Below are 12,966 nucleotides of genomic sequence, written 5' to 3' on the forward strand. Positions count from 1 at the left end.
TAGTACGCTATTTGTGCACAACCAATCATGTGGCCAAACCACATAATTCTTGTGATGAAGTCAGTCAGTTCTGAATCATGTCATTCCATGCTGGTTTTAGGACTCACCACAGGAAACATTAAGTCACATCCTAGTCAAAGGACTGTCCATTTCTCAAACAGTGAAAAACCTGAGATATGAGTCAGCAACTAGCTACCCTTACAGTAAAGGAAAGAACATTGACAACAATCATCCCCCACCCGCCCAAAAAGTAAAAACAGCTGCTGACGTAAATTAAGGCTTCAAAAGAGGACCGTACTGTAGTTAATAAAACTCAAGCCAGGAAGTTTAAAAAGCAGATATGTACTATCACTGTGTACTTGTTCTCATCACCTCCTATTTCCAGCTGCCAGGACTGATTCTGTTCAGTGATTGGAAGTCAAGGACTGAGAGAGCACGTGGTCTTGCTCCTTTGAGATAGGCCCCTTCTATTAAAGAAATGTCAGGGATGGTTTTGAGAATAGCTTGTCTGTGGCTTTTATTAGCAACTAAAGAATATTTTAACACGCTTCTCATCATTGATCTACACTCGCTGTTTTATTCTCAGTACTTCTTACTTAGTGAAACCTCTCTCAGCCCTGTTAGGAAATGGAAAGTCAGGAAATTATAGAAATACAACCCCTTGTTGCATGTTAACGGGGAGGGGAAGAGAACCCCCAAACACCAAGAAAGTAAGTTTCCTGCTTCCTTGACTCAGCAATTTGACCTCCTTAATCTTTCCACGGGTTTCCTCCCACTTGATAGTTTCTCTAACATTCTGCCTCGTCATTACATTTTTACAAGATGCATCCATGTGATCAAACAACAGAAAACATCTACTTTGGCTGAGAACTTGAAGGTGCTGCTGCTGCTGCTCTACTAACCCAAATAAATTCACATTTGGCTTGAAACCAAGTTATTCTCTATCTAAGGGATTAACAATCTCATTGAGCAATTCTTTGATTTAGAAAGAGGAAGGGAGACTTATTTAGCCTCCCAACTTAAGCTTGAATCGTATGTTGCCAAATTCCTGGAATCCCTTCTCTTTGTCTTCATAAAGATGAGAAGGGGGTGGGGTGGGGGGGTCGTGGAATTACTTACCTACGTGTAGGCCCAAGTGGGAAAAAAACCGTTTGAATTGGTCTGAAAAGGGTGACTAGCTACCTACCTACTCACAATGCTTAAAATGGGCTCCCAGACCTGGGTAGTGGTGAAAGCCCCATCTTTACTGTCTGAGGTACTGGTTTTGCTCTAAAGTAGATCTTGGCAAGTCCCCTAATGGTCTGTCCAGAGAATATGCATGCATCGCTCAGCTGTCAGGAGAGCATGGATTTGTGGACCAGCTTCTGATGCGATCCTTTCTTTTGGATTTACCATTAGGTTTCTGTCCCTAACAGGGTCTACCCACCTGACCCACAAGCTGGCTCAGTCTCAGCGCTAAGGTGCACTATGGAAGGGACTGGACAGAGACTAGTGTCTGAGATCTCTTTGTAGCCCAACATAAAAGTGGCAGGGGATTTTGTCCTCCAAAACCAAGTACAATTTATGTTCAAAAGAATAAGAGGATATGCAACTTATTGCATAAAACTGCTCTTCATTTGTCTACGGGGAAATCTATCATCTGCCCTTCCACTTTTGGGAGAAATGTTAGCTGATCTCCCAAATGCAGATGTTAAGTATGTTGATCCATCTTTTGCTTTTACACCATAGCTCCGTTTTCCAAAAAATATATATGTATATACATATATATATTTTTTCAGATTTACAGGGAATTTTTTTTTAACAAGGAAAAAACAAACCCACAAAAAACAACACAAGTCACAAGTATTTTTCTTCTCAGGAAACTTCAATGATTTCCATGCTGCCTGAAAAGCTAGACTGACTGCCCACTTTCCCTAGTTCCTCCCTCGACCTGTTCTCTGACATGATGCCCTCTCCAAATTCCATCTGGCAGCTTCTGCGTTTAAACTGCTTTTCAAAGGGGCTCTCTTCATGCCAGCTTCGCCGTGAGTCAGCTCGGTCACTGGGCTTCTGCCTTCTGCGCACAGAATAGACTTGGTCCCCACAAGTGGGCAGCTGGCTACAGCTAAAGGCAGAGTAACTGGCACTGCCTCCATAGATAGCAGAGGCAGAGTAGAAGTGAGAGGACTCGGTGGCAAAATACCAGCTGTTGGTCAAGGAAGGGGTAGAGGTCTGGGGAGCCAAGATATCTGAGTGCCAGCCCTTAAGGCCCAGCCCTGCAGCCGACTTTGCAAGATGTTGCTGGCTGGTGGAAAGGCCAAAAAGGAAGTTGGTGTGATAATTGTCCTCCACACTCCCACTCCGATGCAACGGAGAGCAGAAAGACCTCTGACTGGCACCACTGTTGCTGGTTCTTATTGAGTGCAATCGTTTGCTCTGGCTGTCTGCAGGCCGGGTAGTCTGGGGCTTCTTCGGGATGCTAGCTTCCTCCTTATCTGGGCTGGTTTCTGGAGTCTGCTCTGATACTTCCTGAACGGGGGAGAACTGACATAGTTTGTTGGTCCCATCCAAAGCACTGGAAGGTTTGTAGTATTCCAAAGCATCCTCCGATGAGGAGAAACCATGCAAGGATGCTGCCATACTGGCCGAGTACGAAACAGATTTGATATCCAGAGAGAAGGAACGCTTGAGCTTATTGCTGTCTTCCAGCTTGTCTGAGGACAGGTGGAGCCCGTTGAGAGCCTGTACCAGTGCACGGTCCTCCAACAGTGCTGGCTGAACGCTGGGCACACTGGCAGGATGTGCAGGCCTTTGCCCTGCTGCCTCTGAGGTAGCAGAGTGGGCACAGGGTGGACCGAGGGGCAACTCGCTTTTCTGTCCACCCTCTGAGACGGCAGGGGCAGGTTCGTTTGGCCTCTCCAGGTGCAACAGCTTGAGTTTGCTCTTTGGCCCTGAGGCTCCAGTCTGGTTCTTAATCTTTTTTTCGTAGTCCAGGAGTTGGCCCAGAAAATTAAAGTTTGGAGATATAGTTGGTCTTTTTTCTTTCACAAATCTATGAAGAGAAGAAAAAGAACCAAGACTTGAAATTTTCAAACGATAAAAAATACAGGGAATAAATGAGATAAGGAATTATTACAAAGACCTTTCCAGATACCTTTTGGAAGGTACACTGTTTAAGGTTCAGGGAGACTCCTCAGGGTTGAGGACAGCAGGGGACTCTGCACTAGGAGAGCTTTACACATGTCTGCAGCATGCAGAGTGTGGCCAGGCCCCAAAAGCTCTAGTCAAAACCTCGTTATTTTCAAGACCCTAAAGCTTCCACTGAAATTGAGATGATTCCACATCAGCATTCAAGTGTAACAACCATTCTTTAACTTCAGTTTTCCAATACCACAGCCTTTCCAAGTCCCCATTCACTTCCTTCAGACATTTCACATTTTAATTAATGACATAACTGGAAAGTATCAGATGGTCAGAATTCCAAGGCAACCATTTGTAAATTATTCTCTTGGTACACAACATGAGAGAAGAACCAGCTACAACGTGGTCTTCTGTGTCCCAGGCACCAGAATAATGTACTACAATAATGATCTCAATTATCCATATAACTGCCCTAGTCAGGTAGGTAGAATTACGCCCATGATACAGATCCAAAAAGAGAATCTTGAGTAACTTTCCCAAATCACCCAAGTGCTAAAGAATGGGGCTGGGATTCAAACTGAGTCTATTTAATGCATGGGGTCTTGTTTTGTTTTGTTGTTTTTTACTACCATGTTAAGCTTTAGTTTGCTTGGCTCCATAGTCAACACTCTTGGCACCAGTAGCCAGGAAATTAAAAGGCACATTGCCATGGGAAAGTCTGCTGTTAGGGACCTCTCCAAAGTACTGGAGAGCAATGGTGTGTCTCTCGAGATTAAGGTGCATCTGATACAGGCTATGGTCTTCGCAATCACTTGTTATGCATCACAGAAATGGACAATGACCAAGGAGGACAGAAGGAGAATTGATGCCTTTGAGCTGTGGTGCTGGAGAAGAGTATTGAGAATACCATGGACTGCTAGGAAAACAAACAAGATTCATCCTGGAAAGGGTCAAACTGGGTGGCTCCTTGGAGGCAAGGATTCTGAGGCTCCATCTAACATACTTTGGACATGTTGCCAGGAGGGACAGGTCCTTGGACATCATGCTTGGGAGGGTGGAGGGACAGTGCAGGAGAGGAAGACCCTCTATGAGGTGGATTGATTCAGTGACTGGGGTAATCGGGATGGGTGTGTCAGAGACAGTGTGATTGGCACAGGACAGAGCAGGGTTTAGGGCTGTTGTACATAGGGTCGCTATGAGTCGCAAGCGACTCGCCTGCACATGACAACAACAACCATCATCATGTTAAAAAAGATTTGTCAACTAAACATTTCACTGAGGAAACAAAGACTCTTAGAGATAGCAGACAAAGTCTTTAAAGTTCTCTTACTGATACTTTTCAGATGATGTAGCAGGACTGAAATGATACTGGAATCTGGCTTTTGAATAAAGACGGAGAAAAACAAACTACTAGGAAATCAAGTAAACTATGACCAAAGCCAGAAGTAACTGGCTCAATAGAAACACTGAAGACTCTTCAGAGGAAACAGAGGCCCCTCATAGCATAACTTAGTGGCATGATGTAAGAGAGTGTTTTCTTCTGGTTTGTACATGGCAAGGGGACAGCAGGGAGAATGACAGGCAGCTCCCGCAGACTAACGGATGCCACATCTCCTGGCTCCTTTCTCAGGCATCCCACTTCTTTTTCCGTATTGTCCAACTTAGGGGGTGGGAGGGAATCAAATTGATCTAACAGGTCTGCTCTATAGGTTATTTCTGATCCATCCTTTAATTACAAGGAAACTATTCTTTCTCTACAAGACATGCAAGGAGCTCAGACTCACCTTCACTACACAAAACCTGACTCCGAGGGGGCACTGTCACACAACCTGCTTCCAACTTGAGAGGATGGCTGGGCACCTGTCACAATCATACCCCAACTCCCAATGACAATAGCAATGACCCACTTTCATCACGCTGATTCCAACTCACAGTGACCCTAAATGACAGAGCAGAACTGCCTCCAAGGCTGTAATCATCCTAGATGCCACATCTTTGTGGAAGATAACTTTGAATCCCTAACATTAGGTTAGCAGCTGGGAGCTCAAGGACTCCTCCATACTCTGCCTGTAACAGTAAAATCTGGTCAACTCTAAAATGTAGGAAACTTTACTCAATGATTGGAGTGTGATAATAATTTTGTTTTATACTTGGATGTATGGAGACAGGGCACATCCCTGGCATACGCCCTTCCCAATTTTGAACCATGCAGTGTTTCCTTGCCTCTGTTCTGACGACTGCCTCTTAGTCCAAGTATAGGTTTCATATTAGTGCAATCAGGTGTTCTGGGATTCCCAATCTTCTTAGAGTCAGCCACAGTTTGTTATGATCCACACAGTCAAACACCTTTGCATAGTCAATGAAACACAGATAGACATTCCTCTGGTATTCCCTGCTTTCAGCTAAGATCCATCTAACATTAGCTACAATATCCCTAGTACCACGACCCCTTCTAAACCCAGCCTGGACTTCTGGCAGGTCTCTGCTGATGTGCGCCTCCAGTCGTTTTTGGATAATCTTCAGTAGAATCTTGCTTGCATGTGAAATCAATGAGATTGTTCTACAGTTTCCACACTCTGTTGGGTCACCTTTCTTTGGAATGGGAACAAATATAGATCTCTTCCAGTCAGTATGCCAAGTAGTTGTTCTCCAGATTTCTTGGCACAACTTGGTGAGCACATCCAGGGCAGCATCTGTTAGCTGAAATATGTCAATTGGTATACCATCTATTCCTGGGGTTCCTGGGGTCTTATTTTTTGCTATTTCCTTCAAAGCAGCCTGAACATCTTCTTTCATCACCATAGGCTCTTGCTCATATGTTGTTTCATGAAATTCTTCTGTGTCTGCTAATTCTTTAGATACAGTGACTCAGTATATTCTTTCCATCTTCTTTTAATAATTCTTGGATCATTTAATATTCTTCCTAAAGCATCCTTTATTATAGCAACTCGAGGTTTGTTTGCCAGGGATGTGTCCTGTCTCCATTACCTTTTCAACCTGTATGTAGAACAGATTATCCGGGAGGCTCTAAGAGGAGAAGTGTGGTGTCAGGATTGGTGGAAGATTCATCAACAATCTGCGTTATGCAGATGACTGTACAACCCTGCTTGCTGAAACTGAAGAGGACCTAAAGCACTTGCTGCAGAGGGTCAAGGACTGCAGCCTTCAATATGGATTGAGGCTCAATGTCAAAAAGACAAAGATTCTCACCACTGGACCAACTGGCAGCATCAGGATGGACGGTGAAGAGATTGAGATTGTTTACAGCTTTAGTTTGCTTGGCTCCACTGTCAACACTCTTGGCACCAGTAGCCAGGAAATTAAAAGATATATTGCAATGGAAAATTCTGCTGTTAGGGACCTCTCGAAAGTACTGAAGAGCAATGGTGTCTCTCTGGAGACTAAGGTGCATCTGATACAGGCCATGGTCTTTGCTATCACTTGTTATGAGTAAGAGAGTTGGACAGTGGCTAAGGAGGATAGGAAAATTGATGCTTTGAGCTATAGTTCTGGAGAAGAGTATTGAGGGTACCATGGACTGCTAGGAAAACAAACAGATTCATCCTGGAAAGGGTTAAACCGGGCAGCTCCCTGGAGGCAAGGATTCTGAGGCTCCGTCTAACATACTTTGGACATGTTGTAAGGAGGGATCAGTCCTTGGAGAGGGACATCATGCTTGGTAGGGTGGAGGGACAGCGCAGGAGGGGAAGGCCCTCTATGAGGTGGACTGATTCAGTGACTGGGGTAATCGGGCTGGGTGTGTCGGAGACAGTATGATTGGCACAGGACAGAGCAGAGTTTAGAGCTGTTGTACATGGGGTCGCTATGAGTCACAAGCAACTCGACGGCACCAAATAACTTGGATGTATTGAATTTTCCCCCTTGATAAAGAAGTACAAGGCTTGAAATGAGTTGAAATTGTATAATGAGCATTTTGTCATCTGTAAATTAAAGTAACTGACTTCCCCTTAAGCATGCTCCCAGAAAAAGACTAAATTCATATGACAGGACAGAGACCTCTTCCTGGATTTGTTTATTCCTTAAATTTGAAAATTAGTTTAGGTTGAATTTGCCATAGATTAAGACAGAATTAATACTAAATAATAATAAAGAATTTTTCATCATTCTTTGAGACAAAGCTTTAAAAACCTCAAGAAAGCTATAAAGAGTATGGATAAAAAAATTTAAATCTGGTTACTAACTCTCATATCTAGTCATGTTTTAGGTAAAAACATGAATTAAAAGCCAGCCCACCCGCAAAGATGCCCTCGTGTCCTCACCTGTAGGCTTCATCTAAGGACATGTCCATCCTCTTCATGATGTAGGCAATGGCTATAGTGGCGGAGCGTGAGATCCCAGCCAAACAGTGCACCAGCACACAGCCATTGGAGGCCTTGGCTTTCTCTGCGGATCAAAGAAGGGTCACGTTTAACAACCATGTGTAGAGAATCTTGCATTTGAAAAATTCAAGCCAAACTGTTATCTACTTAGATCATTATTTATTCTTTACATACTTTGAGGAAGCAAGAAACTGTTTCCCCATCATTTACACAGCTTAGTGTAAAATATTTCAGAAATAGGGGGAGCTCTGGTGGCCTAGTGGCAAGGAGCTGCAACTACAATCCCAGAGGCGCATGGTTCAAATCCACCAGATGCTCTGCCAGGGAAGGAGGGGCAATCTCCTCCTGTACTAGTCAGATCTGATTTGACGGTACACTCACACAAAAATAATAAAATAAAAAAAAAATTTTAAATATTTCAGAAATACAAAACAACAGAAAGAAAATGAAAGTACCCAAAATCCCATACCTAAAATATATAACTAGGTAACACATACTTGTCCATGATCTTTGACAATTTAACTTTTTGGAATTAAAGACAAGCTATTGTATTTTAAAAAATATTTTTATTTGAACATGTGACACAGATTACTATTTTAAAAAGAGGTAGACAGGAGGAGAGAGGGAAAGAAAATCACACCATCAACTTACTGCACCTCAAAAAGATGCAGGTCAAGCTACTCTTAAACTGCTGACAGCCAAAGCTAATCTTTATATTAATGTCCCTGTTTTTCTTTGGAGACCAAGAAAAGTATCATAAAGTGGTTCAGCTTTATTAGCTAAACTTAAGAAAACTGTAAATACAATGAATCAAGATTACTTTAGCAGACCAAAGGCGGTTTTCTCCTTTCTTTGATACATAGACGTCACTGTCTTACTGTGTCTTCTTCATTTCCTCTAACATAGTAAAAGGATTCATGGACACTTTGAATCTGAGAACCAAAGCAATCTGGTGTCTTTTTACTGTTAATGGACTTAAAAAAATTGCTATGAATTGAGATTGACAACAACTGGTTTGGTTTTTGACAATTACCTTAATTCTAAACAACTACATGTGAGCTTAGCCACAGAGCTTTCTATGCATTAAGTTATTTACTTTGCATTCATGTTGTAGCTGAGATGTTCACTGAATCTTCTGTTAAATTCTTGTACATAATTGGCAGATGTCTAGGAATTCTGCTCTGGCAGCTAAAGAATACCAGGCTCAAAGCAACTCCAATCTCATAAACTGTATTGTATATCTTCTCAGTTTCTTATGTATAACATTAATTCATTCCATTATTATGTACAAAACACCATAAGGGTTTTGGATATTATATTAACGACTAAATAGCTCCTCCTCTAGATAGAGAGTATAAACACAAATAATTTTTAAAATTAATAGAAAGTAACACTGGAGTATAAAATGGATGGTGTACAAAATATCATGAACCTGTGTAACTAGGTCCCACACCTTCCTGTGTCTTCATGTTATTCCTCCTCTCAGCTCTGCATTATTGAGCCGGCTGCTCCCTTATTGAAACTGTTCTTCCCTTTTGACTCCTGAGAAACTCAGAGCTAAGGTTATTTTTCTATTTAAAAAAGTAAATGTAACTCAGATTTTCTGGCAAAGTTACTGTATTTTTCCTAGTCCTACAATATTTAGTTCTTGCTTTTTTTTTATCCTACTTTAATGTGTGAAAGTCTATGAATGAATGTGCATTTCCTTTGTTTCAACTCTGTTATTCATCGTTTCAAGTCTTTATTAAGTAGGCTAGATTTGTATGTTAGAAAAAATAAACATTGGTAATATACTCTCATTATTCTTTACAATCATCTCAACTACAAGAACTTGTGTTAGGTATCATCAAGACAATTCATAACAATCTGATAAACAACAGATCAAAATTGTGTCCTCTTCTTCACCATCCTCATGCTTTCTGCCATGCTCAAGTAAGCACACTGTTGCAGTCACGTACAAATGCATCTCACCAAAGGTCTTTCCTCTTTTTTGTTGACCCTTTACCCTTCCCAGCACGAAGTCTTTTTCTAAGTATTGGTAACTCCTGTTGATATAACCAAAGTATGTGAGACGAAATTTCACCATCGTTGCCTCCAAGAAGAACAATGGTTGTGCTCTCCAAGACCGATTTGTTTGCTCTTTTGGCAGCCTATAGGATAGTCAATACTCTTTCCCAACACTACAACACAAAGGCACTGTTTTTTCTTTGGTTTTCCTTATCTATTGTCTTCTCGCAGATGCAGAAGAAGTAAAGGAAAATGCCACTGTTTGGAAGAGGTGCACCTTCAGTCTTTAAAATTAAATTTTTGGTTTTTAGTACTTTACAGAGGGTCCTTGATAAGAGATTTCACCAATGCAAAAACCTCTTTAGACTTCTTGACTGCTGCTTACTGTGGATCCAAGTAAACTGAAATCTTGGGAGAACTTCAATCTTTTCTCTATCATGATGTTGCCTACTGGTCTAGCCGGGAAGATTTTCCCGCCCTTCCTTGATGTTGAGATATGATCCATACTTATGGCTGTCATCTTTGTTCTTCTTCTGTACTTGAAGTCTTCTTCACTTTCCATAAACAAGATTGTGTCACCTACATATCCCAAGTTGTTGATGAGTCTTCAACTAATTCTGATGTCATATTCCTCTTCATATAGCCCAGCTTCTGAAATTATTTGCTCAGCATATGGACTGAATAGGTTTGGAGGAAGGAGTCAACCTTGACACACATCTTTGCTGATTTTAAAACATGATGTGTTCTCATGTTCTGTTCACACAACTTCTTTCTCTACATACAAGTTTCACATGAGCATGATAAAGTGTTCTGGAATTCTGTTTTTATCCATAATTTATTATAATCTATACTGTCAAATGCCTTTGCAAAGACAATAAAACCCACGTGTTAGTCTAGTATTCTCTGCTTTCAGCCAAGATAGATCTGTCATCAGCAAAAGTATCCTTTGTTCCATGGCCTCTTCTGAATCCAGTATGAATTTCTGGCAGTTCCTTGCTGATGTAGGGTTCCAAATGCTTTTGAATAATTTTCTAGATTTATTTGTGCATGGTATTAGTAATATTTATTGATAATTTTTATACTATGCTGAATCACTTTTGGAATGGGACCAATGAATATGGATCTCTTCCAGTCAGCTGTCCAGGTGGCTATCTTTCAAATTTCTTGGCATAGACTTGCAAGCACGCCAGAGTTGTATATGTCAGTTAAAACTTATCAATTGGTATTCCATCAATTCCTAGGGCCTTATTTTTGCCAATGCCTTCAGTGAAGCTTTGACATCTTCTTTCATGTCTACTCTTAATCGTTTCTTGATCATGTTTCCTGAGATGTTTCAGTGTTAACAAACTCTCTTTGGTACATTGATTCTGCGTTTTCCTTCTATCTTCTTTTGATGCTTCCAGCACCATTCAATATTTTGTACATAGAATCCTTCAGTATTACAACTCAAGAGTATATGACTTTAGGAGCATAATAATATTCCAATACTCTCTGGAAGAATTTAATACTGACCACATAGTATGTGTATCCAGTAACATGGCTAACTAATGGATATATATTTTTAAAAAGCAATCTACATATTAAAAACGTTGTAAGAAAATAAGACACTGATGATAATACATTTGTTAGGAGGTTGAGATTATAGGTTTCCTTTCTCTGTTTTACAAATGTTTAATATTGTGATTACACTGCTTTTACAATTACACTCGTTTGATGCTGTAGTTTACAAATCTAAATGAAGAAGTGATTAACCTGGAGTGGGGTTCTTTAGAACAGATTTCTTGGCATAAGTGATCACTAAACTGAACCTTAAAACAAAGGGAATCACACCCCTGGACCAGGAAGAGAGAAGAGGGGTGCAGAAAGCCCCCTCTGAGAGGACTAACTGATTTTGTCAACTTTACTCTGTTGGCTGGAGTACACTGGTTACCTGAGAGAAAGTTTCGAAGCCACGGCGCAGGTAGGTGTTGAGGGGTTTGGGAACTGGTAGGCTTAGGATTACATTTTCAATGTAAGCAATTAAGAAACCCACTACAAGTTGCTAACAGGGAAACAACAAAAATAAAAAGTGGTAAAAAACCTGGAGTTAAAAAAACCAGGGTGCCAACTACAGAAATTCAGGGACAAGAACTAAATAGGTATGGACAAAGGATTCAATCCTGAGATATTAAAAAAAAGAGGGTGGGAGATATTAAAACAGAGGCTTGAAAATAGCAACTGGAAAGGGTAAGGGAGCCAGTGAGGATGAGAAATTACAATAGCTAGTGGAGGTATGGGACACAACTCCAGGAAAACAAGATAAATTTCTCAGATAATTTAAAAAATAATTACTATTTATTAAATGCCAACTATGATCAAGCATTTTGCAAAGTGGTCTATAAGCAGTATCTCTTTTTAATCCCTGTGAGAGACCTAGAAGGCAGGTACATTAACTTTACTTTCCACATTAGAAAACTGAGGCACAGAGAAGTTTTAACTAACCTGCCCCAAATCACTGAGCTAATAACTGGGAGAAGCAGGATTCCAATACAGATTGTTTACTTCAAAAGTACATATTTAAATTACTGCCCAATGAATTTGATGTAGGAGAGGTGGTGAGGATCAATGGGACAGTGTGGAAGGAGCAAGAACCTGTAAGCCAGCTGGCAAACTTGGTTTACTGCTACTGACATTAACTGAAAATAAAATTAAAGTAAACCCGAGGTCTACCAACAAACCAAGATTTACTGCAATCCCCTAAGTAACAAAAAGGAAAGACAAAATACCTATGGCCTATAAGTCATTAAGTCCTAATATGAGGCTGTGCTTCAATGACTAATCATGGTTTAGAATGCCAAGTAAAAAGTTCAGCAATCATCATGAATATAAGCTGAATTCTAAAACTGGGCTGAAAATTTCTCACTGAAAGAAATGCTATTAAAGAATGTTTGGTTTTGTTTTTTTTTTTAAATTTTTAGTGTGTGTGTGTGTGCCGTCAAATCAGATCTGACTGGTACAGGAGGAGACTGTCCCTCCTTCTCCAGCAGAGCATCTGGTGAATTCCAACCGTGAGCCTCTGGGATTGCAGTGCAGCTTCCTGCCACTAGGCCACCAGAGCTCCCTAAAGAATGTTTTGAGCAAGATAAAAAGCAGCTCTGAGAGAACTGCTGAGGGACTAAATGTTGACAAAGTTTCTGAAAATGTTATTGTTTAAAAATACAAGTGGTCTTCTCAGCATCACAGGCATGTCTCTGATTTTAAGTCTCTTAGTTTGCTTCTGTAGGCAAAAACACCTGTCTGGAGTGACTAATCTCTCATGTACAGTCTAAGCAATTAGAAAGAATCTTTTGTGAAATTATAAAAATTTACTATATAATGGATAGAGAAGCTGTGGTATATTCACACAATGGAATGCTACGCTGCTTTGAAAAACAAGGAACTCATGCAATATTATTCAAAATGGGTGACCCTGGAGGACATTATGCTGAGTGAAATATCTCAGTCACAAAGGGACAAATAT

General features: G+C 40.8%; 1 protein-coding gene across 1 annotated transcript in view; it reads right to left on the reverse strand.

Annotated features, from left to right (window-relative positions):
- Positions 1–923: 923 nt before the first annotated feature.
- The window catches only part of DUSP16 (dual specificity phosphatase 16), a 121,911-nt gene continuing 109,868 nt past the window's right edge, over positions 924–12,966 (reverse strand). Inside the window, exons 6-7 of the mRNA XM_006888414.1 lie at positions 7,401–7,524; positions 924–3,031 (exon numbers count right to left, since the gene is read on the reverse strand). Coding sequence (XP_006888476.1) covers positions 1,855–3,031; positions 7,401–7,524 — 1,301 coding nt within the window. The 3' untranslated portion in view covers positions 924–1,854. The remainder of the gene's footprint in view (positions 3,032–7,400; positions 7,525–12,966) is intronic.

Source organism: Elephantulus edwardii, unplaced genomic scaffold (assembly GCF_000299155.1).
Source record: "Elephantulus edwardii isolate Elephantulus edwardi_28Jun2011 unplaced genomic scaffold, EleEdw1.0 scaffold00067, whole genome shotgun sequence".
In the NCBI taxonomy this organism is placed as follows: domain Eukaryota; kingdom Metazoa; phylum Chordata; class Mammalia; order Macroscelidea; family Macroscelididae; genus Elephantulus; species Elephantulus edwardii.